The 22840-nt window shown below is 43.0% G+C and overlaps 1 protein-coding gene across 1 annotated transcript in view; it reads left to right on the top strand.

The window, feature by feature from the left end:
• Nucleotides 1–20394, top strand: part of LOC139556502 (sodium/potassium/calcium exchanger 4-like) — an 88041-nt gene extending 67647 nt beyond the window's left edge. The window contains exons 4-17 of the mRNA XM_071370544.1: nt 644–718; nt 1064–1148; nt 4349–4452; nt 6032–6106; nt 6356–6381; nt 6570–6623; nt 7707–7801; nt 10645–10814; nt 11097–11241; nt 14226–14392; nt 14504–14618; nt 14819–14931; nt 17172–17237; nt 20118–20394. Coding sequence (XP_071226645.1) covers nt 644–718; nt 1064–1148; nt 4349–4452; nt 6032–6106; nt 6356–6381; nt 6570–6623; nt 7707–7801; nt 10645–10814; nt 11097–11241; nt 14226–14392; nt 14504–14618; nt 14819–14931; nt 17172–17237; nt 20118–20267 — 1440 coding nt within the window. The 3' untranslated portion in view covers nt 20268–20394. The remainder of the gene's footprint in view (nt 1–643; nt 719–1063; nt 1149–4348; nt 4453–6031; nt 6107–6355; nt 6382–6569; nt 6624–7706; nt 7802–10644; nt 10815–11096; nt 11242–14225; nt 14393–14503; nt 14619–14818; nt 14932–17171; nt 17238–20117) is intronic.
• The last annotated feature ends 2446 nt before the right edge of the window (nt 20395–22840 follow it).

Below are 22840 nucleotides of genomic sequence, written 5' to 3'. Positions count from 1 at the left end.
TATCTCTACTTGCACACTCATCTTCTGCACATCTATCACTGCATGTTTAATATTTATATTGTAATTATTTCGCCTCTATGGCCTATTTATTGCCTTACCTCCCTTATCCTACCTCATTTACACACACTGTATATAGACTTTTTCTATTGTATTATTGACTGTATGTTTGTTTATTCCATGTGTAACTCTGTTGTTTGTGTCACACTGCTTTGCTTTATCTTGGCCAGGTCACAGTTGTAAATGAGAACTTGTTCTCAACTAGCCTACCTGGTTAAAAAAAGGTTAAATATATATTTTTTTTTAACTCCTAGCCCCTACCCAACTAGTCAGTTGTTTAGATCTGAGAGGATTGGAAGGGTATTCATTCTACCTAATCCAGTAGTCGCTGTTCCGTCTTTCTGACAGATATGATAGGTAGCATTTTCACCACATTTCTTACTTGATGTATCTAATCATAGCTGTATCTCGTCTTCTTTGATCTAGTGCTCTTCTGTATCTCCTCTTCTTTGATCGAGTGCTCTTTACGTTCATCCTTCACCTCTCCTTCATTCCTTCATTGAGATCTTCCAGGTTTCCTATCTGTTCAGCCAAGTTAATGTTTCAGACACACATACACACTGACTCTTCTCTCCTGTCTCGACAGGCCCTCTATATGTTCCTGGCCCTGGCTATAATCTGTGATGACTACTTTGTACCGTCGCTGGAGAAGATCTGTGAGGTGAGAGACTGTTGTCAGGACACACAATCTAATCTGGTGAAACTGGTCTGAGACATTAGCATGGGCCACCATGGCTCTAGCATTATGTCCTTACCACGGGTGAGTTTTCAGCCAACTTAGTAGCTAGGACAGCACTTTGCTTCTCTCGAGTAATGCTTTTGATAATCAATATTTTCTGCGTGAACGGAATCAAATCTTCCTAAAAAAGTACTTTGCTATTGTATGAGTGGTCTTGGTTGTCAAGATGATAACTAAAGGGCCACATTAACCTACAAAGCTTTTGGGAAGCTCAGCCCTGACTAACCACTCCTGTCTCCTTTCTCATTCTCTCTTTCGGTCTGTTAGAAACTAGACTTAAGTGAGGATGTTGCCGGAGCCACTTTTATGGCAGCTGGGAGTTCCGCTCCTGAGCTGTTTGCCTCCATCATTGGTAAGATATGACACGCACAAACGCCATCGCACACACACACACACACACCAATACACACCGGCACACTCATACACTCCTTTACACAACACAGAAAACTTGGAAACCCAGAACTAAGATCCTGTCAAATCTGACGGTATTTGTCACATGCTCCGAATACAACAGGTGTAGACTTTACCGTGAAATGTTTGCTTACGAGTCCTTACCAACGATGCAGTTTCAAAAATGAAATAGTAACACAAGGAATACAATAAAATACACAAGAATAGAGTTATATATTACAGGGAGGACCAGTACCAATGGGCAGAGGTACGAGGTACTTGAGGTAGATTTGTACATGAAGGCAGGGTAAAGTGACTAGGCATCAGGATAGATAATAATAAGGTATTTGAGGTAGATATGTACATGAAGGCAGGGTAAAGTGACTAGGCATCAGGATAGATAATAATAAGGTATTTGAGGTAGATTTGTACATGAAGGCAGGGTAAAGTGACTAGGCATCAGGATAGATAATAATAAGGTATTTGAGGTAGATTTGTACATGAAGGCAGGGTAAAGTGACTAGGCATCAGGATAGATAATAATAAGGTATTTGAGGTAGATATGTACATGAAGGCAGGGTAAAGTGACTAGGCATCAGGATAGATAATAATAAGGTATTTGAGGTAGATATGTACATGAAGGCAGGGTAAAGTGACTAGGCATCAGGATAGATAATAATAAGGTATTTGAGGTAGATATGTACATGAAGGCAGGGTAAAGTGACTAGGCATCAGGATAGATAATAATAAGGTATTTGAGGTAGATATGTACATGAAGGCAGGGTAAAGTGACTAGGCATCAGGATAGATAATAATAAGGTATTTGAGGTAGGTAGCTACATGAAGGCAGGGTAAAGTGACTAGGCATCAGGATAGATAATAATAAGGTATTTGAGGTAGATATGTACATGAAGGCAGGGTAAAGTGACTAGGCATCAGGATAGATAATAATAAGGTATTTGAGGTAGATATGTACATGAAGGCAGGGTAAAGTGACTAGGCATCAGGATAGATAATAATAAGGTATTCGAGGTAGATATGTACATGGAGGCAGGGTAAAGTGACTAGGCATCAGGATAGATAATAATAATGTATTTGAGGTAGATATGTACATGAAGGCAGGGTAAAGTGACTAGGCATCAGGATAGATAATAATAAGGTATTTGAGGTAGATATGTACATGAAGGCAGGGTAAAGTGACTAGGCATCAGGATAGATAATAATAAGGTATTTGAGGTAGATATGTACATGGAGGCAGGGTAAAGTGACTAGGCATCAGGATAGATAATAATAAGGTATTTGAGGTAGATATGTACATGGAGGCAGGGTAAAGTGACTAGGCATCAGGATAGATAATAATAAGGTATTTGAGGTAGATATGTACATGAAGGCAGGGTAAAGTGACTAGGCATCAGGATAGATAATAATAAGGTATTTGAGGTAGGTAGCTACATGAAGGCAGGGTAAAGTGACTAGGCATCAGGATAGATAATAATAAGGTATTTGAGGTAGATATGTACATGAAGGCAGGGTAAAGTGACTAGGCATCAGGATAGATAATAATAAGGTATTTGAGGTAGATATGTACATGAAGGCAGGGTAAAGTGACTAGGCATCAGGATAGATAATAATAAGGTATTTGAGGTAGATATGTACATGAAGGCAGGGTAAAGTGACTAGGCATCAGGATAGATAATAATAAGGTATTCGAGGTAGATATGTACATGGAGGCAGGGTAAAGTGACTAGGCATCAGGATAGATAATAATAATGTATTTGAGGTAGATATGTACATGAAGGCAGGGTAAAGTGACTAGGCATCAGGATAGATAATAATAAGGTATTTGAGGTAGATATGTACATGAAGGCAGGGTAAAGTGACTAGGCATCAGGATAGATAATAATAAGGTATTTGAGGTAGATATGTACATGGAGGCAGGGTAAAGTGACTAGGCATCAGGATAGATAATAATAAGGTATTTGAGGTAGATATGTACATGGAGGCAGGGTAAAGTGACTAGGCATCAGGATAGATAATAATAAGAGTAAAATAAAGAACAGAGTAGCAGCAGCAAATGATGAGTGTAAAATTGTATGCGTGTTTGTGTTGCGTGCATGTGTGTGCGCGCGTATGTAGTGTGTGTCGGTTTTGTTTTGTGTGGGAGTGTAATTACATCAGATGCTCGATAAGGTTCTGGGGGAGATATATGATAAAAGACACTAACGACGTCTCCACCTCCCTAAATGGAAATTCAGCCAAAGCATGTCCCATCCACTCCCGACATTTGAAAGACGTGAACACCTGCGAATGTGTGATTTGTCCAAATGACCAGTGACAAAAACATTTGTCTTTAGTCTTCACATCCCACAGTCTGTTGACAGACGCTACGATACCATTCAATCCTAGATTTTTATTTAGTCACATGCACATATGTAGTTGCAGTGTACAGTGAAATTCTTAAGCTCCAACAGTGCAGGGGTAGGAAGTCCGGAGTAGGAAGTCCGGAGGGGACAGGAGGGAGACAGTCGGAGCAGGTAGCTGACTATGGTGGCTATTCAGCAGCCTGATGGTCTGGGGGACAAGCTATTGGCTGATAGTACAAGCTATTGGCCATTCTGATAGTTTTAGCCATGATACTCCTGCCTGTACTGCCCACGTCTGAGTGATGGAAGTGGGGAGAACATGCCGTGGCTCTGGTGGCTGAGGTCCCTGATGATCTTCTTGGCCTTCCTGCGACACATGGTGTTGTAGGTGTCCTGGAGGGCAGGCAGTGTGCACCCAATGGTATCCATAGGCACCCTATTTCTGTCCACTAGAGATTAACCAACACACCAACGTCAAAATTCAACAAAAAGTCAGACACACCTACACACCAGGGCTGGGGTCAGTTAAAATTAAAGGCAGTCAATTCAGGAAGATTATTTTAATTGAAAATTCCAAAATGCAGAAACATATGAAATAAATAGCTACTCTTCAGTTTATTGAGAAGTCATTGAAAATAGCTGCAGTTTTTTAGTAATTTTGAATTGGTATTTAAGTTTACGTCCTGAATTGACTGCTTTCAATTCGAATTGACCCCAGCCCTGCTACACACACACACACACACACTCCCAGATAGTTGTTGTCAAGGCTGATTGTGGTTGGCTGCCTCCCCCTGTACAGGTGTCTTCATCACCCACGGTGACGTGGGGGTGGGGACAATCGTCGGCTCAGCGGTCTTCAATATCCTGTGCATCATCGGCGTGTGCGGAATATTCGCCGGACAGGTGTGTGTGTTTCTGTGCACATGCACATGCACATACACGTGGCTGTTTCTGTGGGTGTGAGTGTGTGTGTGTGTGTGTGTGTGCGTGCATGTGGGTCTCGTTTAGTGCAGCATATGCATTTACATCACTTATGGGCTGAGAAGAAAGATTGAGTTCTCCTATGGGGAACCATGTCTAGCAATTGCTCACAGCTGTCGTTAGTCTCTGGAAAGCATATTTCTGGTTCCGTATTCACAAAGACTAGGATTGCTGATTTTAGGATCATTTTAGCCTTTTAGATCATAATGAATAAGATTCCATGGAAAGGGGGGACCTGATCCTAGATCAGCATTTCTAGTCTGAGACATTTTATACACTATATATACAAAAGTATGTGGACAAACCTTCAAATTAGTGGATTTGGATATTTCCGCCACACCGTTGCTGACAGGTGTATGTGTATAAAATCGAGCACACAGACATGCAATCTCCATAGGAAAACAATGGCAGTAAAATGGCCTTACGGAAGAGCTCAGTGACTTTCGACGTTCCACTGTCATAGGATGCCACCTTTCCAACAAGTCAGTTCGTCAAATTTCTGCCCCGCTAGAGCTGCCCCGGTTAACTGTAAGTGCTGTTATTGTGAAGTGTACATGTTTAGGAGCAACAACGGCTCAGCAGTGAAGTGGTAGGCCACACAAGCTCACAGAACGGGACCGCCGAGTGCTGAATCGCGTAGTGTGTAAAAATCGTCTGTTCTTGGTTGCAACACTCACTACCGCGTTCCAAACTGTCCCTGGAAGCAACGTCAGCACACTGTCTGTCAGGAGCTTCATGAAATGGGTTTCCATGGCCGAGCAGCCGCACACAAGCCTAAAGCCACCATGCGCAATGCCAAGCGTCGGCTGGAGGGGTGTAAAGCTCCCTCCTGGAGCAGTGGAAATGCGTTCTCTGGAGTGATGAATCACACTTCACCATCTGGCAGTCTGATGGACAAATCTGAGTTTGGAAGGTGCCAGGAGAACACTACCTGCCTGAATGCATAGTCCCAACTGTAACGTTTGGTGGAGGAGGAATAATGGTCTGGGGCTGTTGTTCATGGTTCGAGCTAGGCCCCTTAGTTCCGTTGAAGGGAAATCCTAACGCTACAGCATACGACGACATTCTCAACGATTCTGTGCTCTCAACTTTGTGGCAACAGTTTGGGGAATGCCCTTTCTTGTTTCAGCATGACAATGCCCCCGTGCACAAAGCAAGGTCTACACAGAAAATGGTTTATCGAGATCGGTGTTGAGGAACTTGACTGAGCTGCACAGAGCCCTGACCTCAACCCCATCAAACACACCTTTGGGATGAATTGGAACGTCGTCTGCGAGCCAGGTCTAATCGCCCAACATCAGTGCCCGACCTCACGAATGCTCTTGTGGCTGAAGTCCCCACAGCAATGTTCCAACATCTAGTGGTAAGCCTTCCCAGAAGAGTGGAGGCTGTTATTGCAGCCAAGGGGGGACCAACTTTTGTCCACATACTTTTGGTCATGTAGTGTATCTGCAGGGATGTGATCTCTTTCGTGACTGACTGTTTCTCTCTCTCTTTCTAGGTTGTAGTGTTGGGTTGGTGGTCTGTTTTCCGAGATTCATTCTACTATGTCTTGTCGATCCTCGCTCTTATTGCAGTAAGTCTGACAGTAAAATGCACATCACATGTAATGTATGCGACCATTAACAATATATTTAAGTCTTTTATTAGGATCCCCATTAGTTTTTCCGAAAGCAGCAGCTACTCTTCCTGGAGTCCACACAAAACATGAAACATGACATAATACAGAACATTAGTAGATTAGAACAGCTCAAGGACAGAAGTACATATTGAATAATTCCTAACTGCCATTTTCATTTCTGCCTGTGCTCTTTTTCCCCCCCAGTTCATCTACGATGGGAAGGTAGTGTGGTAAGCGAGCCCCACCTCTTTTCGATTGGTCCTTAAATAATACCTTGATGTGATGGAATTTGCATTCGTTGCGCATCTGAACTGTGGGGCTCCTTATTGGGTGACGTGATAGGATTTAATTGGGCTTCAATGGGTAACTGAGATACGATGTGATTTCAGTGGTTGTCTCTCCGTTGTGTCCGTCTCAGGTGGGAGAGCCTGGTGTTGGTGGTCATGTACTGTGGATACATCCTCATCATGAAGTAAGTGCTGCACTACTGAGTCAGTGCCTTTACAAATCTCAAGGTGTCACGCCCAATGAAATTGATGTGGTGGGGGAGACAGATTTAAGTCATTAAGGTATCTTCTATATTTCCGTGAAATATATAAAGACTCAATGCAATGATATTGAATTTGAGTGCCCTTTGATTTTCTGCGGGCTGGAAGATGTTCACCTGTCTGTCTCTGTCTGGCTGTGTGTCTGCCTTGGTTCATCCAGGTCACTCCCCTAGTAATAGTCTGTCTCTCACTTGTGCTCCGACTGCCCTTCTATGACCCATTATGATGCCGCTCGGAGAATAACCTACTACTTGCTGACCATTTCAGATACCATCCTATCTTGTCCATACGGTTCGCTTTATAACCTATGTGTGCATACATACAGTATGATGTCAAATATACAGCATGGTTTCACATTTACCAAAAGTTGCAGGACTGAGTTTGCCACACTTAATGTACACGTGAACAGTTGCAAACGTTTTGCTGCAGTTCACTGTATACATAGGGACAGTTTCCCAGACCCAGATTAAACCTAGTGCTTGAATACAAAGATATTTGAATTGAGATTAAGTATGTTTATTAATCGGTGTTCAGGAAACTGTTCCTTAGAATTTACAGACCACTGCATAGTGTTCGGTTATTGTTTATTGGATGTTGATGAAAAAATTAGGCATTAACCAGTGTCCCTCTCTCCCCTCTTCTCCCAGGTTTAACCAGTGTCCCTCTCTCCCCTCTTCTCCCAGGTTTAACCAGTGTCCCTCTCTCCCCTCTTCTCCCAGGTTTAACCAGTGTCCCTCTCTCCCCTCTTCTCCCAGGTTTAACCAGTGTCCCTCTCTCCCCTCTTCTCCCAGGTTTAACCAGTGTCCCTCTCTCCCCTCTTCTCCCAGGTTTAACCAGTGTCCCTCTCTCCCCTCTTCTCCCAGGTTTAACCAGTGTCCCTCTCTCCCCTCTTCTCCCAGGTTTAACCAGAGTCCCTCTCTCCCCTCTTCTCCCAGGTTTAACCAGTGTCCCTCTCTCCCCTCTTCTCCCAGGTTTAACCAGTGTCCCTCTCTCCCCTCTTCTCCCAGGTTTAACCAGAGCTTGCAGAAGTTATTCGCGAGTAAAGACAAGGACAAGAATCAGGCCAATGGTAACGCAGCGGCCAGCACCGAGATGCAGGATGGTAATGCTAGTTATGATGACAGTGTGTGGGATGCCGACCCCATCATTGCCTATAGTCAGCACGGCAGTAGGTAAGGCTAACCAGGCAGGCTGTAGTACACACCAAAGCTTCTCTCGAGACATGGGCTTATTCTCTGTATCTTTACTTGTTTTCTTTTAACCCTAAAAGTTGAAGACGACTAAAATGAACTATTGGTCGTTTCTGATCAAATAGGGTTGAGGGAATGGCGGGCATTCTAGTTCAAATGTCTTTAACTTCGATGACTCATCTTTGCATTTGTCCCATTATGGCATCTGAGAGCACGGGCAGCGCCATTCAATCAATCTCCATTTTGAAGTAGTCACATTTATTCTGCTACTCCTTCCAACAAACAAACTGAAAGGGTGCATACTGCCACCTGGAGTATGTTGTTTGAACAGGTATAAAGCCAAGGTTGGCAATTTACTGCCACCTGTAATTATGGAACGTAGACCATCTTTGACCGTCTTTGAGCATGCTTTCTCACGTGGAAAAGTATTCTCAAGGTAAAGAGGGAACGCCCACTTACAGACAGGAACCGCGGCCATTTTTTCAATGGCGGTCTTTATGCAACATCGTCATTAACCACCATCTTTGAGTTGACTACTTCAACATGGTATAAGTCCTTCATGCGGTTGCCCATGCTAAAACAGGCTTTTGGACACCATAGTTGTCTGGACCGAAGTCTATAAGTTGGGCAGGAATATGAACTTGTGGGTTCATGGGAGTTGGGTAGGACTTCCTCTGTCAGTGTGGTGAAGGTTTTGCAGTTCTACAATCTCCATTCTACTGTGCTGACTAACAATGGGTAAAAGGTAACCTTCAGCTCAACCACAGCACTTGGCTCTCTATCTCTACCAGAGGAGGCTGGCGGGAGGAGCTACAGGAGGATGAGCTCATTGTAATGGCTGGAATGGAAATGGATCGAACATATGGAAACCACGTTTGACTCAGTTCCATAAATTTCATTCCAGCCATTGCAATGAGCCTGTCCTCCTACGGCCCCTCCCACCAGCCGCCTCTGATCTCTACCTCTCTCTCTCTCTTCCTGGCCGCCTTTATTAATGTCATAAGAGGGTTGTAACTTGTCTAGATGTGGCCATATCTTCCACTTTCTTTCCACTAATGTCAAAGCGCCTGTCTGTTTAGCCTTACCAATCCCACTGTTGCTTATTGCAGTGTTTCTCTGCTTGTCTCTTGAGGTATCAACCCACTGACTTGTGGTAATAAATATCAAAATATAGTTTGTCAGCTTTGTTTTCTTAGTATGCATGTCACTTTATATATAATTAATAAACTTCAGAGTTGAATATAGAACCCTTATCAGACCCTGAATTCGGCCATTTTACCAGAAATATGTGTAAAACACAAGAGAGCTTCTCACGGCAAGGTGTTTTTACACCTTAAATTGATTTTTGGTGTTTGATGGTTTTTGCTTGCACGTTTGTGTGTGAGTCAGGGTTTCTGTTAGCTGGTAATAGCCGGCATTTGGCTGATAAAATAAATTAATTGAAAAGCCGATGAAGATAATTGCTGCTGGCCAATTGTCTGGGAGAAGAAGAAAAATCCCATTGTGAAGTAATGCTTTATAGCCTCTTCATTGATGTAAATACATGACTGGTCATGCTTATCGGTCTATAGGTATATTTGCATAATTTTGTGGAAATAAATTGGTGCATGGACAGTATTTTCGTTATGCATCTTATTAATCACACGCGAAACGCCGTACAGATACAGAACCTTTGAGCGGAAAATCTGTCAGACGACGTGAGAGCTGCTGCTACAGTAGCTCAAACAGCAAATGAATAGCCAACCGAAGGCCTGCTTCAACACCACTTGGCAATGAGCTGGAGGCAGTATATGCATTTTGAAAACATATACTTAATTGTTTGAAACCCAAACGTTTTACTACATATTATGAGGCATGTCTTACCTTCAAAATAGCCTAGACAAAATCAGACCATATCCGTGGAGGCAATTATTTTCTATGAACATTCATTGTCCAGTAGCCAAAGGCACAATCCTAGTCTTATTAACAACCCATCCTAGTTGTTTTATCAAATCTCCCCTCGTTCTACATTTCTAACGGTGTTTTCATCTCTGTCACATGAAACCGCTGGCTTGTGCGGGGCACTTTGACAACGGTGTTTTCCCGTTAATTGCATGATGGAACAAACATTCACACGTAGCCTACGGCCTTGTGAGCATTGCTGCGCTTATAACGTGAAGAAATAATAGTTGGTCAACATATTAAGCTGAACGTTCTGATCTGTTGCATCAGACTCATTGCTTTTGAACTTCTTTTTTTATGTAGCTTTGGCTCCTGGTTGTATGAATTTGGGATCTATCGTCCCACCACTGTCTCAGAGTCGGTTTGGAACAGGCTGTTTCTTTCTCGACAAGCTGACAAATAGAATAGGTCAACTTTTCTACTATGGGGGATAGTCTATTGACATAGGGTAGTGATTTCACTTCTCTTGTTGGCTGAGGAAACCAAATGTGGACAGTTATTCTTCATCTTCAAAGTGCACATCAGAATTCAGTAAGAAGGACATCGTTGCGTCCTCGGTTTGCATGTTCTGTTCATATGAATTACCATAATCTAAATGCGATTTCTGTCATTCTGAGCACCGTGGTGGACGCCCTAATTCGGATATGCACCCAATGCATATGGGTCCAGTACATTTCTCAAATGTCCGGTAAATTAAAATGCTGCTCTCAAATGTCCAGCGCCACACTTTCCTAACAGAAATCCTGGTGTGTGTGTGAGAGCGAGTGTCTGTGTTTGTCAGTTATGACAGTCTAACGTGTCTGTCCGTCTCCAGTCAAGCCCAGTAAGGCTTACAGTCGGGGGTCTGTGGTCATGGTCGATGAGATGATGTATGCCAACCCTCCGAAGATGCGCTTCCCCGAGGCCGGCCTCCGCATCATGATCACCAGCCATTTTGGACCCAAGACCCGGCTGCGCATGGCCAGTCGCCTCATCATCACTGAGGTATGGATAGAGAGGGATGTAACTGCAGGAAGATGGTTTGTTTCCATGTTAGAGAATGCAATGATCTCATTTGTATAGATTTGATAGTGCTGTCATTGCTGTACTGTTGACTACTGGGTCGTGTTCATTAGGCATCAAACGAGAAAAAAACAGACTGAATCAGGGGGGGGGACTATCTGGACTTGGACCAATACCAAACACTCCCTTTCATTTTTCTTTGGACAACATTTTCCGATGTGTGCCCTAATGAACAACTCCCTGTTTTGCCTCTTCCTGTGACAGCGTCAGAAGCTGGTCCAGGGTGCCAACGGAGTGGAGACCCAGGTGCTGGAGGGGAAGGTGGACGTTGAGAACGGCAACGTGCCTGAGGACAAGCCTGCAGAGGAGGAGGCCGAAAATGAGACAATCTCCCCCTTTCATATCCCTGGTGTGTGTGTGTGTGTGTGTGTGGGTATTTGCGAGTTGTTTATCCAGACAGAGCTTGACATTCTTGTGGATAGTACATGTTTTGATGTTAAGATATGGCTCATCAGATTTAAACATTTGCTTACACTTCAGTAGACGTGGTGCCCTTACCCAACTTATCCAGTGACTATTATATCATGACTGATTCTAATGATCTTTGACAGAGAGTTATGTGCATGACAAACACTGTTCCAATGTGTGTATGAAACCTCCAAGTGCTTTATGATTGAAGTAGCTGATGAGTTAAATTGGTTGTGTTAGTGCTGCGCAAGACCAAATACCTGCACCTTAACCCTGCACCTTCGAGACTGCTGCCCTATGTTCAGTCATTGAACACTGGTCACTTAAATGCCATTTTACCCACTTCATATGTACAGTGCATTCGGAAAGTATTCAAACCCCTTGACTTTTCCCACATTTTGTTAGGTTACAGCTTTATTATAAATGTATTAAATTGTTTGTTTCCCTTATCAATCTACACACAATACCCCATAATGACAAGCAAAAACAGTTTTTTGTATTATATATAAAAACACTGAAATATCACATTTACATAAGTATACAGACCCTTTACTCAGTACTTTGTTGAAGCACCTTTGGCAGCGATTACAGCCTCGAGTCTTCTTGGGTATGAAGCTACAAGCTTGGCACACCTGTATTTAGGTAGTTTCTCCCATTCTTCTCTGCAGATCCTCTCAAGCTCTGTCATGTTGGATGGGGTCTCTCCAGAGATGTTCGATCAGGTTCAAGTCCGGGCTCTGGCTGGGCCACTCAAGGACATTCAGAGACTTGTCTTGAAGCCACTCCTGCAATGTCTTGGCTGTGTGCTTAGTGTCGTGGTTCTGTTGTTAGGTGAACCTTGTGGGAGCTAAACTCATGACCTATGATAACATTTCCATTATTAGCAGCATCTAGGCTGTCCACTGTAAAGTGCTGAGACAGAATGGCAATATAAGGAATGGAACATATAGGACCAGGGCCCCGCTACCATTATAACCAATACAGCTGTCAGATGTGGGCGTTAACAAGCAAGAACTGAGACTGAAAGACAATGGTGGCGAAAGGTCAAGGGGAGTTATTTTCATAGAGGGAGGGGACTCTATACGTTATGCAAAGACAGAATACTATAAAGGCAGGGCTCTGTGATAAGAGATTTGAGCTGTTTCATGAAATTGCTCGGCTTTGTTACTTTGTAATAAAGTCTAACTGAATCTTCAGGTTCCGGTATCTGTGCAAATATTTGGCTCAAGATTTTTGACAACCTTCGCCCAAGTCTGAGGTCCTGAGCGCTCTGGAGCAGGTTTTCATCAAGGATCTCTCTGTACTTTGCTCCGTTCATCTTTCCCTCGATCCTGACTAGTCTCCCAGTCCCTGTTGCTGAGAAACATCCCCACAGCATGATGCTGCCACCACCATGCTTCACCGTAGGGATGGTGCCAGGTTTCTTCCAGATGTGAAGCTTGGCATTCAGGCCAAAGAGTTCAATCTTGGTTTCATCAGACCAGATAATCTTGTTTCTCATGGTCTGCGAGTCCTTTAGATGCCTTTTGGCAAACTCCAAGCAGGCTGTCATGTGCCTTTTACTGATGAGTGGCTTCTGTCTGGCCACTCTACCATAAAGGCCTGATTGGTGGAGTGCTGCAGAGATGGTCTCCACAGAGGAACTCTGGAGTTCTGTGAGAGCGACCATCGGGTTCTTGGTCACCTCCCTGACCAAGGCCTTTCTCACCCGATTGCTCAATTTGGCCGGGCGGCCAGCTCTAGGAAGAGTCATGGTGGTTCCAAACTTCTTGAATTTAGGAATGATGGAGGCCACTGTGTTCTTGGGGACCTTCAATGCTGCATAAATGTTTTGGTACCCTTCCCCAGATCTGTGCCTTGAAACAATCCTGTCTCTGAGCTCTACAGACAATTCCTTTGACCTCATTTGCTCTGACACGCACTGCCAACTGTGGGACCTTATATAAACAGGTGTGTGCCTTTCCAAATCATGTCCAATCAATTGAATTTACCATAGGCGGACTCCAATCATGTTGTAGAAACATCTCAAGGATGATCAATGGAAACAGGATGCACCTGAGCTCAATTTCGAGTATCATAGGAAAGGGTCTGAATACTTATGTAAATAAGGTATTTCAGTAAAAATAAAATGTTTTCACTTTGTCATTATGTGGTATTGTGTGTAGATTGATGAGGAAAAAAATAATTCAGTACATTTCATAATAAGGCTGTAAAGCATGGGTGGGCAACTCCAGTCCTTGAGAGGCTGATTGGTGTTACACTTTTTCTCCCTCCCTAGCAAACACAGCTGATTAATCAAATTGCATTCTAAACTGAAGATCATGATTAGGTGATTATTGGAGTCAGGTGTGTGGGCTGGAACAAAACTGTGACATCAGGCCCTCGAGGACTGCGTAATGTAACAAAATGTGGAAAAAGTCAAGCGGTCTGAATACTTTTCGTATGTACTGTATTCTAGTCATTGCTCATCCTATATAACTACTGCTGTACACCTTTTCTATTCATATACTGTCCATAATGTCTTTACACAACATCAAATACATATGTATATTTATATTCCGGACTCTGACATTGCTCATTCTAATATTTCTTAATTCCTTTTAATTTTGGGGATTTGCGTGTATTGTTAGGTATTGCTGCACTGTTGGAGCTAGGAACACAAGCATTTTGCTACACCTGCAATAACATCTGCAAAATATGTGTACGTGACCAGTAAAATTAGATTTGACCTAGTTTTTCCAGGACCAGAACACTGTTCTAGAATGAGTTGTACGTCCTCCTAGGGAGTTGTTCCTCGCCACTGTGCTTCTGCTTGCTCTTTGGAATTCTGGGCTTTGTTACTGTAAAGCATTTTGACTTGATATCATATTAAAAGGGCCTTATAAATACATATGGTTGATTTTACCTGCCCCTTCGATCCTACAGTGGGCATCAGCAGCAAGTGCAAGTGGCTGATCGCGTGGCCCCTGCTGCTCCTTCTGTTCTTCACCATCCCCAACTGTGCCAAGCCTCGATGGGAGAAGTTCTTTATGCTCTCCTTTATCCTCTCCACTGTCTGGATTGCCGTCTTCTCTTACTTCATGGTCTGGATGGTGAGTCTCAGGGTACAGGTCACACAAGGTCAGCTGTACAAGACTGTGTGTGTGGGAGTTGTGTCTGGCTGTTCTGGTCACTTATCAGTTGTAATGTGTGTGTGGTCACAGGTCACCATCATCGGCTACACCCTTGGCATCCCAGACGTCATTATGGGCATAACTTTCCTGGCAGCGGGCACCAGTGTACCAGACTGCATCGCCAGTCTCATCGTTGCTCGGCAAGGTACAACTCTACTTTCTGTAATTTCCCTTTAACGGTTGGTGAGGATGGAAATCAAGGGCACCTACTCATTGAAAAACAAAAGGTATCTTTGGACTGTACCATCTTTGGCAATAATATTGTCTTAAGGCTTTTCAAAGTTAATTCTGAACGTTGCTTTTATGTAAAATGATTGTATTTGAATGACAATTATTTCTGTTTAGGAATGGGTGACATGGCTGTGTCCAACACCATCGGCAGTAATGTGTTTGATATCCTGGTTGGGCTGGGGTTGCCCTGGGCGCTACAGACCATGGCGGTCAACTACGGCTCTGAGGTAAGAACAGCTATAGGGAACGGAGTAGGGTTCAGTTGCCCCTTGTCGCTGATCTTGGATCAGTATAGCATTTCCCCCACAAATGTTTAAGGTTGGGAAGCTGATCCTAGATCTGTACCTTCACCCTGGAGCATAGGGAACAGCTTTTCTTGTAGGGAGCATTGAGAGATTACTGCTTTGCTTGACGTACAACTTTGTAACTCAATGTGCACTGTAAATGCGTGTAGTTTAGTAGTCATCTTTCAGGAAGCGTATACACTGAAATGAAGTCAAGTGATGTTGACTCTGAGCACTTGAGTTGGAAGTGTTCATCAGTCATGTGTTGGAGAGGGAATACCACATTTTTTACGGACTAAATAACAAGTGTTTCAGTACTGTGTGATTGAGTCGGTGACCCTACTGTTTCTCCAGCTCTCTCCTCCTCTCCCACACTTCAACTAGGGGTGCATCTCAATAGTATAACGCATACTCTTGGCCAGAGAGGAAGCCAGTTAAGACTATTGAGATGCACCCCGTGAGTTAACTATGACCACAGCCATGTATTTAGAGTTGGGCCAACTTTTATCATTTTGAATATTGCTTTAATCTATACAGTTGAAGTCGGAAGTTTACATACACTTAGGTTGGAGTCATTAAAACTTGTTTTTCACTCCACAAATTTCTTGTTAACAAACTATAGTTTTGGCAAGTCGGTTAGGACATCTACTTTGTGCATGACAAGTAATTTTTCCAACAATTGTTTACAGACAGATTATTTCACTTATAATTCACTGTATCACAAGTCCAGTGGGTCTGAAGTTTACATACACTTACTTGACTGTGCCTTTAAACAGCTTGGAAAATTACAGAATATTATGTTATGGCTTTAGAAGCTTCTGTTAGGCTAATTGACATCATTTGAGTCAATTGGAGGCATACCTGTGGATGTATTTCAAGGCCTACCTTCAAACTCAGTGCCTCTTTGCTTGACATCATGGGAAAATCAATAGATATCAGCCACAAGTCTGGTTCATCCTTGTGAGCAATTTCCAAACGCCTGAAGATACCACGCTCATCTGTCAAACAATAGTACGCAAGTATAAACACCATGGGACCACACAGCTGTCATACCGCTCAGGAAGGAGACGCCTTCTGTCTCCTAGAGATTAATGTACTTTGGTGCGAAAAGTGCAAATCAATCCCAGAACAACAGCAAAGGACCTTGTGAAGCTGCTGGAGGAAACGGGTACAAACGTATCTATATCCACAGTAAAACGAGTACTACCGACATAACCTGAAAAGCCGGTCAGCAAGGAAGAAGCCACTGCTCCAAAACCGCCATAAAAAAGCCAGACTACGGTTTGCAACTGCACATGGGAACAAAGATTGCACTTTTTGGAGAAATGTCCTCTGGTCTGACACAAATAGAACTGTTTGGCCATAATGACCATCGTTATGTTTGGAGGAAAAAGGGGGAGGCTTGCAAGCCGAAGAACACCATCCATCCCACCATGAAGCACGGGAGTGGCAGCATCATGTTGTGGGGATGCTTTGCTGCAGAAGGGACTGGTGCACTTCACAAAATAGATGGCATCATGAGGTTGGAAAATTATGTGGATATATTGAAGAAACATCTCAAGACATCAGTCAGGAAGTTAAAGCTTGGTCGCAAATGGGTCTTCCAAATGGACAATGACCCCAAGCATACTTCCAAAGTTGTGGCAAAATGGCTTAAGGACAACAAAGTCAAGGTATTGGAGTGGCCATCACAAAGCCCTGACCTCAAGCCTATAGACAATTTGTGGGCAGAACTGAAAAAGCGTGTGCGAGCAAACCTGACTCAGTTACACCAGCTCTGAAGGGGGGAATGGGCCAAAATTCACCCAACTTATTGTTGGAAGCTTGTGGAAGGCTACCCGAAATGTTTGACCCAAGTTAAACAATTTAAAGGCAATGCTACCAAATATTAATTGAGTGTATGTAAACTTTTGACCCACTGGGAATGTGATGAAAGAAATAAAAGCTGAAATAAATCATTCTCTCTACTTTTATTCTGACATTCACATTCTTAAAATTAAGTGGTTATCCTAACTGACCTAAGACAGGGAATTTTTACTAGGATTAAATGTTAGGAATTGTGAAAAACTGAGTTTAAATGTAATTGGCTCAGGTGTATGTAAACTTCCGACTTCAACTGTACATTAAGTTAATAGTATTTTTAAATATTCCCCATGTAATGTTAACTATGACTTCCCCTCTAGGTCATTATCAACAGTCGAGGACTTCTCTACTCTGTGGTGCTGCTGCTGGGTTCTGTGGCTTTAACGGTGAGAAGATTCTGTCCTCTGTAGCTCAGTTGATAGAGCATGATGTTTGTAGTGCCAGGATAGTGGGTTCGATTCCCAGGACTACCCATAAGTAAAACATTTATGCACGCATGGCTAAGTTGCTTTGGATAAAAGCATCTGCTTAATGGCATATATTATACATGTATTACATTATACTACTGACAAGTCTTACTGTGTATAGAGACTACAGTATCTATGTCTCTGCCACTGAACAGTCTGCCAGTGTATTAGGCTATGGAACCAATGTTTTTTCAAAGGGAGTCATCCGTCGACTGATGATAGACAACGGAGAAGATTGTCCAGCAAAAAACACTCACGCCGTCATTGAAAATAGGAATTTGTTCTGATTTGCCTAGTTAAATACATTTTTAAAATATATTTTTTATGTACATATGCAACTTTGAGTTGACGGACAAAAACGAACAGTTCATGAATGCATATACAATTTAATCTGTGTTCTTGCACCTCTGTGTGGCCTTAGATTTTTTTATTGGAATGGTTCTGTTTTGTGGATATGGATAATGCTACTGTTTTGTTGCAAACTCTTCCGTGTGTATGTTCGATTTAAAGAGGCACTATACAGAAATCGCTAATTTCCTGGTTGCTCAAGTTCAAATGGTTCACTTAATTTCAGTATAAGGTGCCATTAAAGTATTTGCCCCTTTCTGATTTTCTCTCTTTTGGCATATTTGATACTGAATGTTATCAGATCTTCAACCAAATCCTAATATTAGATAAAGGGAACCTGAGTTTACAAATAACAAAAAAAAATTATACATATTTTATATATTTAATTAATAAAGTTATGCAGCACCCAATTCCCCTGTGAAAAAGTAATTGCCCCATAACACTCAATAACTGGTTGTACCACCTTTAGCTGCAATGACTGCAACCAAATGCTTCCTGTAGTTGTTGATCAGTCTCTCACATCGCTGTGGAGGAATGTTGTCCCATTCATTCATGTAGAACTGCTGTAACTCAGCAACATTTGTGGGTTTTCAAGCATGAACTGCTCATTTCAAGTCCTGCCACAACATCTCAATTGGGATTAGCTCTGGGCCATTCCAAAACTTCAAATGTGTTGTTTTTTACTCACTTTCATGTAGACTATGATGGTTTGGGGATGCTTTGCTGCCTCAGGACCTGGACAACTTGCCTTACAGAGCAGAATTCATGGTTCCTTCTATATCAGAGAATTCTACAGGAGAATGTCAGGCTATACGTCGTTGAGCTGAAGCTGAAGTGCAGCTGGGTCATGCAGCAAGACAATGACCCAAAACACACAATCAAGTCTACATGAAAATGGCTAAAAAGCAAGTTTTGGAATTGCCTAGTCAAAGTCCAGACCTAATCCCAATTGAGATCCCTTACGAAAAAAGAGTGCAGTCAGAGAGCAGTATCACTGCAGTATGCTGCAAATACTGCATCCAAAGTTTTTTTTACTGCAGTAATTTTGCATTGTAACTGCAGTTATAGTTTAGTGTAACTGCAGTTATAGTTTAGTGTAACTGCTGTTCAACTACAGTATAACTGCAGTTATTCTGCAATTACTGCACTTTTACTGCATTTTCAAAACTGCATTCTTTTTTTGTAAGGGATGTTGTGGCAGGACTTGAAATGAGCAGTTCATGCTTGAAAACCCACAAATGTTGCTGAGTTACAGCAGTTCTGCATGAAGAGTGAGCCAAAATTCCTCCACAGCGATGTGAGAGACTGATCAACTACTTCAAGAAGCGTTTGGTTGCAGTCATTGCAGCTAAAGGTGGTACAACCAGTTATTGAGTGTAAGGGGGCATTTACTTTTTCACACAGGGGCTTTCGGTGTTGCATAACTTTTGTTTATTAAATAAATTAAATCATTATGTAATTGTTGTGTTGTTCACTCAGGTTCCCTTTATCTAATATTAGGTTTTGGTTGAAGATCTGATAACATTCAGTATTAAAAATATGCAAAATTATAGAAAATCAGAAAGGGGGTAAATACTTTTTCACGGCACTGTACAGTATGTGACAAAACAAGCAAGTATTGTGTAGATAATCATTGTACCGTCTAAACCGCTGTGAAATATATTTTCTATAGCCACAAATATTGTGTTTTCAGCTGTTTGAAGCTAGTGTACAAAAGCAAAAGACACAAAAACGAAACTGAAGAACAGGACACATAGGAAAATAGCACATAGAACATATCTACCGGTTGTTAGACTTGCTTTCAATGATAATGACAGATCTGTAACACATATTTCTATGTGAATTTGGTCGGTCGCCCAAAAAGTTACATATTGCAGCTTGAAGTGATAAATTGGTGTTATTGAAAAAAGTGTCTAATAAGCTCAATTACACGAATGGAAGTCATCATTTGATTAATTACATTAACAGGTGTCTTTTAATTTAATTAGATAATAGTTTCCTATTTTTTTAAAAAATGATCATATGCTGAAATAAAGTATAACAATTTAGAACATTTTATAAATGTAAATATTTGTCCCATTCTAAACGTGTGTGTATGCGCGCGCGTGCCTTCTTGCACATGCGTGTGTGTGTGGCAGAGACAGATGAACAAAAGTGTTGCCAGTAATTTCTTGATGAACCATCAACCACTAGTCAGGTGTACATACAGAGGTCCGATGTACCTCTGACTATGGTCGCGTTCCCCTGCTCGGACGTTGCATGCATCAACCGATGTTTGCGTGCCATGTCATCGACAGTCGGCCACCAGTTTGCTATAACATATGATGGGGTTAGCTGATACGTAATTTCAAGGCATTGAAAGATAAGACATTGATCTGGCATGCGTCAGCTACGCCTGGGCATAGGAACACACTAAGTATGGTGTGCTGTGTGTGTGTTCCACCTCTGCAGGTAGGGGGGATCCACGTGAACCACTGGAAGCTGGATCTGAAGCTGGGTATCTACACGCTGGTCCTCTACGCTGTCTTCCTGTGTTTCTCCATCATGATCGAGTACAACGTGTTCACCTTCGTCAACCTGCCAATGTGCATGGAGGAGTAGCTAGACCCTGCCCACCCACGCTGACCTCTGAATCAGGAAGCTCCATCCCCTCAATCCCAGAGAGCGACCAATCACAATCAACCTTCTTCGCCGTCATCCACTACATTACTAAACCTTGTAACTGAAACTCCTGTCTGTCTGACTCCATCATTCATTGTCATAACAGACCTGTTGACCTCTTGATCTGCTCATTGTCTTTAAATCTGTCTCTCCCTGTGCTTGGACTCGCTTTCCCATGAGGCTTTGTTCTGAGGAGTGAATGGACGCCTCTCCATGCCTCAAACGTCCTCCGCTCTCACATCCAACAGACAGGACCCAGTGTCAGACTAATCTATTTTCCATTTACCCCCTCCAACTATCTCTAGTCTTACTGTGCTTTCATTAGCATTTCATCAAAGGCTTTAGAATTAAGGGGATCCTACACTACCTACAGCCTCCCTCTCACAACAACCCACACATACCTCAGGTTAGGGTTAGTCGTAAACCCCAACATTGACACTCAACCATTTCTCCCACTCTCCCCCATCAAAACCTCTTCTCTTATCCTCCCTACCCCATACCACAGATCTACCCAAAGACCCTAGGAAGAAAACACGACCTCGCCCTCAATCTCTACCTCTCCCCCAAATCCCGCTTGTGCCCCCACCCTTTGGAGGAGGAACTTTTTTTGGGCAGCTCTTCTACTCTTTCTGGCCTGGACCCCTCTGACATGGTCCAAGCTGTGATAGTTTCCTGTTTCCACATCACTACGTCCCACCCCTCTGCACCAGACACTCACCTTTCAATCCTCAATCTACTACTCTTTTACTCTTCACTTCATCACCTCTTAAGAAGGACATTTTGTCAGGAATCTTTATGTAAAATGAGTCTGTGGTCAACTCAAAGCTGAGACTGAAAGAAGAGCGCATATGATGTATAGTTGCAACACTGCACAGTGTTAAACTTGTAAACATGTATTTTTTTTTTCATTTTCTTTTTGTATCGTGTGGGTTTTTGTTTTTCAAACGGGAGTTTAAAAAGGACCATGAAATATGTAGAGAAGAGCTTGTTGCAATCATAAAGGACGTTGCCTGTTTCACAGTAAGGAATTGCGCACGGAGAAAATGCTTTTCTTGCTTTTTGCTGTAAGGAGATTTGGCCCCCCTCGAAGGGAGGGCGTCTGGCTGATGGAGGCAACTCTATAACCCGTTGTGCTGAAAGTTCAGCTGTTGTTTTTTTTCCTCCATCAGAGACTGATATCTCTCACACACACCCTCCAACTGCAAAACACTAAAGAGAGAAACGACTCACACCGGATCTTGGGGAGATGCGACAGCTACGTCACTGAACAGGGGGATACGGTGTCATCTTTGGAATGGTGTCCATATTAGGACATCTTCGCACAACAGCATGGAGAAATGTGTATTGTATCACAGGTGATCTGAATCGGTCTGTTCTTCTCATCTTCTGTCATTGACCCCCCTTTGACCACTAGGGGGCAATGCTGCCCCCTCACTCTGATCTGTCTGTGCATGGCAGGGGTCTTAAGCAACCACAGCTGTTTGGTTATCAGGGAATATTTGGAGCCTCTGAAGTTCCAGTAGGTGGCGCCATTGGTGGTGTTAGCTCAATGTTAATTACATGTAGATAATGCACTTTAAAACAAGCAAGGCCGTCCTCTCATTCTGAGTCAACTAGTGCTTCCTTTGAGTGTATGTATGTACATTATATGTGAGTGTGCGTGCGTGGGGGTGGGGGCACACCCGTGAGCACACAACAGTCTGTCTGCAGTGCATTGTACTTACTGGGAGTATAAACGCAGGCTCCTCGGCAGTACGAAAAGTGATAGGCTGAGGGGTGTGCGTGCGTGCGTGGCTGCCACCCCCCCCCACCCACTTTACAAAAAACGGCAGCTACAAGCTACTGCAATCTGAGACATTTGACATCATGCAAAAACACCTGCGGAGACTGAGTCTACAATAAGCTGGAAAGATTTGCTTTAATAGGGGCGTGTTAATGACGAAAACATGACCTTCCCTTTTTGTGTTGGCAGCAGGTACTTGTATATGCAATCTCAATGTTATGCGTTCTGTGTGTTGGAATTAGAAGGGCCCCTATGGAGGTTGCCATAATGTTAGGGGAATTTGAGCTCGCTTGTGTGAATGACAGCTGAGGAACCGAGCCAGAGGACATGGATGGAACGTTCTGGAATGGGGGATTCTGTGTGTGCGGGGAGTCCGACCCTCCTGGCACAAGGGCATTATTCAACCACCAACTCTACCTGAAGACCAGAGGGGAAGGACACCAGCCGGGATGCTGGGAAACACCCCCCAGGCTACAGATGGTTTAGTCCAGTGTACTCTGACCTTTCTGGAAATTCTCCTCCAGGAAAGACAACTTTGTGAGATGAGATCTCATCTGTGTGTGTGTGTGATGAACCTGAGTAGCAGATATTTTAGGAGTTGGACCCCTAAGCTGCTACTCCCGGGGGAGGTTTTTGACTCTAGCTGCGTTCTCTTGGAAGGAGGTGACCACATAGGTCCTCAAGACTCTCAACCCCCCCATCCTCCTCATCACATGCCAATGCCATCAAT

This window comes from Salvelinus alpinus, chromosome 27 (assembly GCF_045679555.1).
Source record: "Salvelinus alpinus chromosome 27, SLU_Salpinus.1, whole genome shotgun sequence".
Classification (NCBI taxonomy): Eukaryota; Metazoa; Chordata; class Actinopteri; order Salmoniformes; family Salmonidae; genus Salvelinus; species Salvelinus alpinus.
This window is presented reverse-complemented; position numbering and strand designations above follow the sequence as displayed.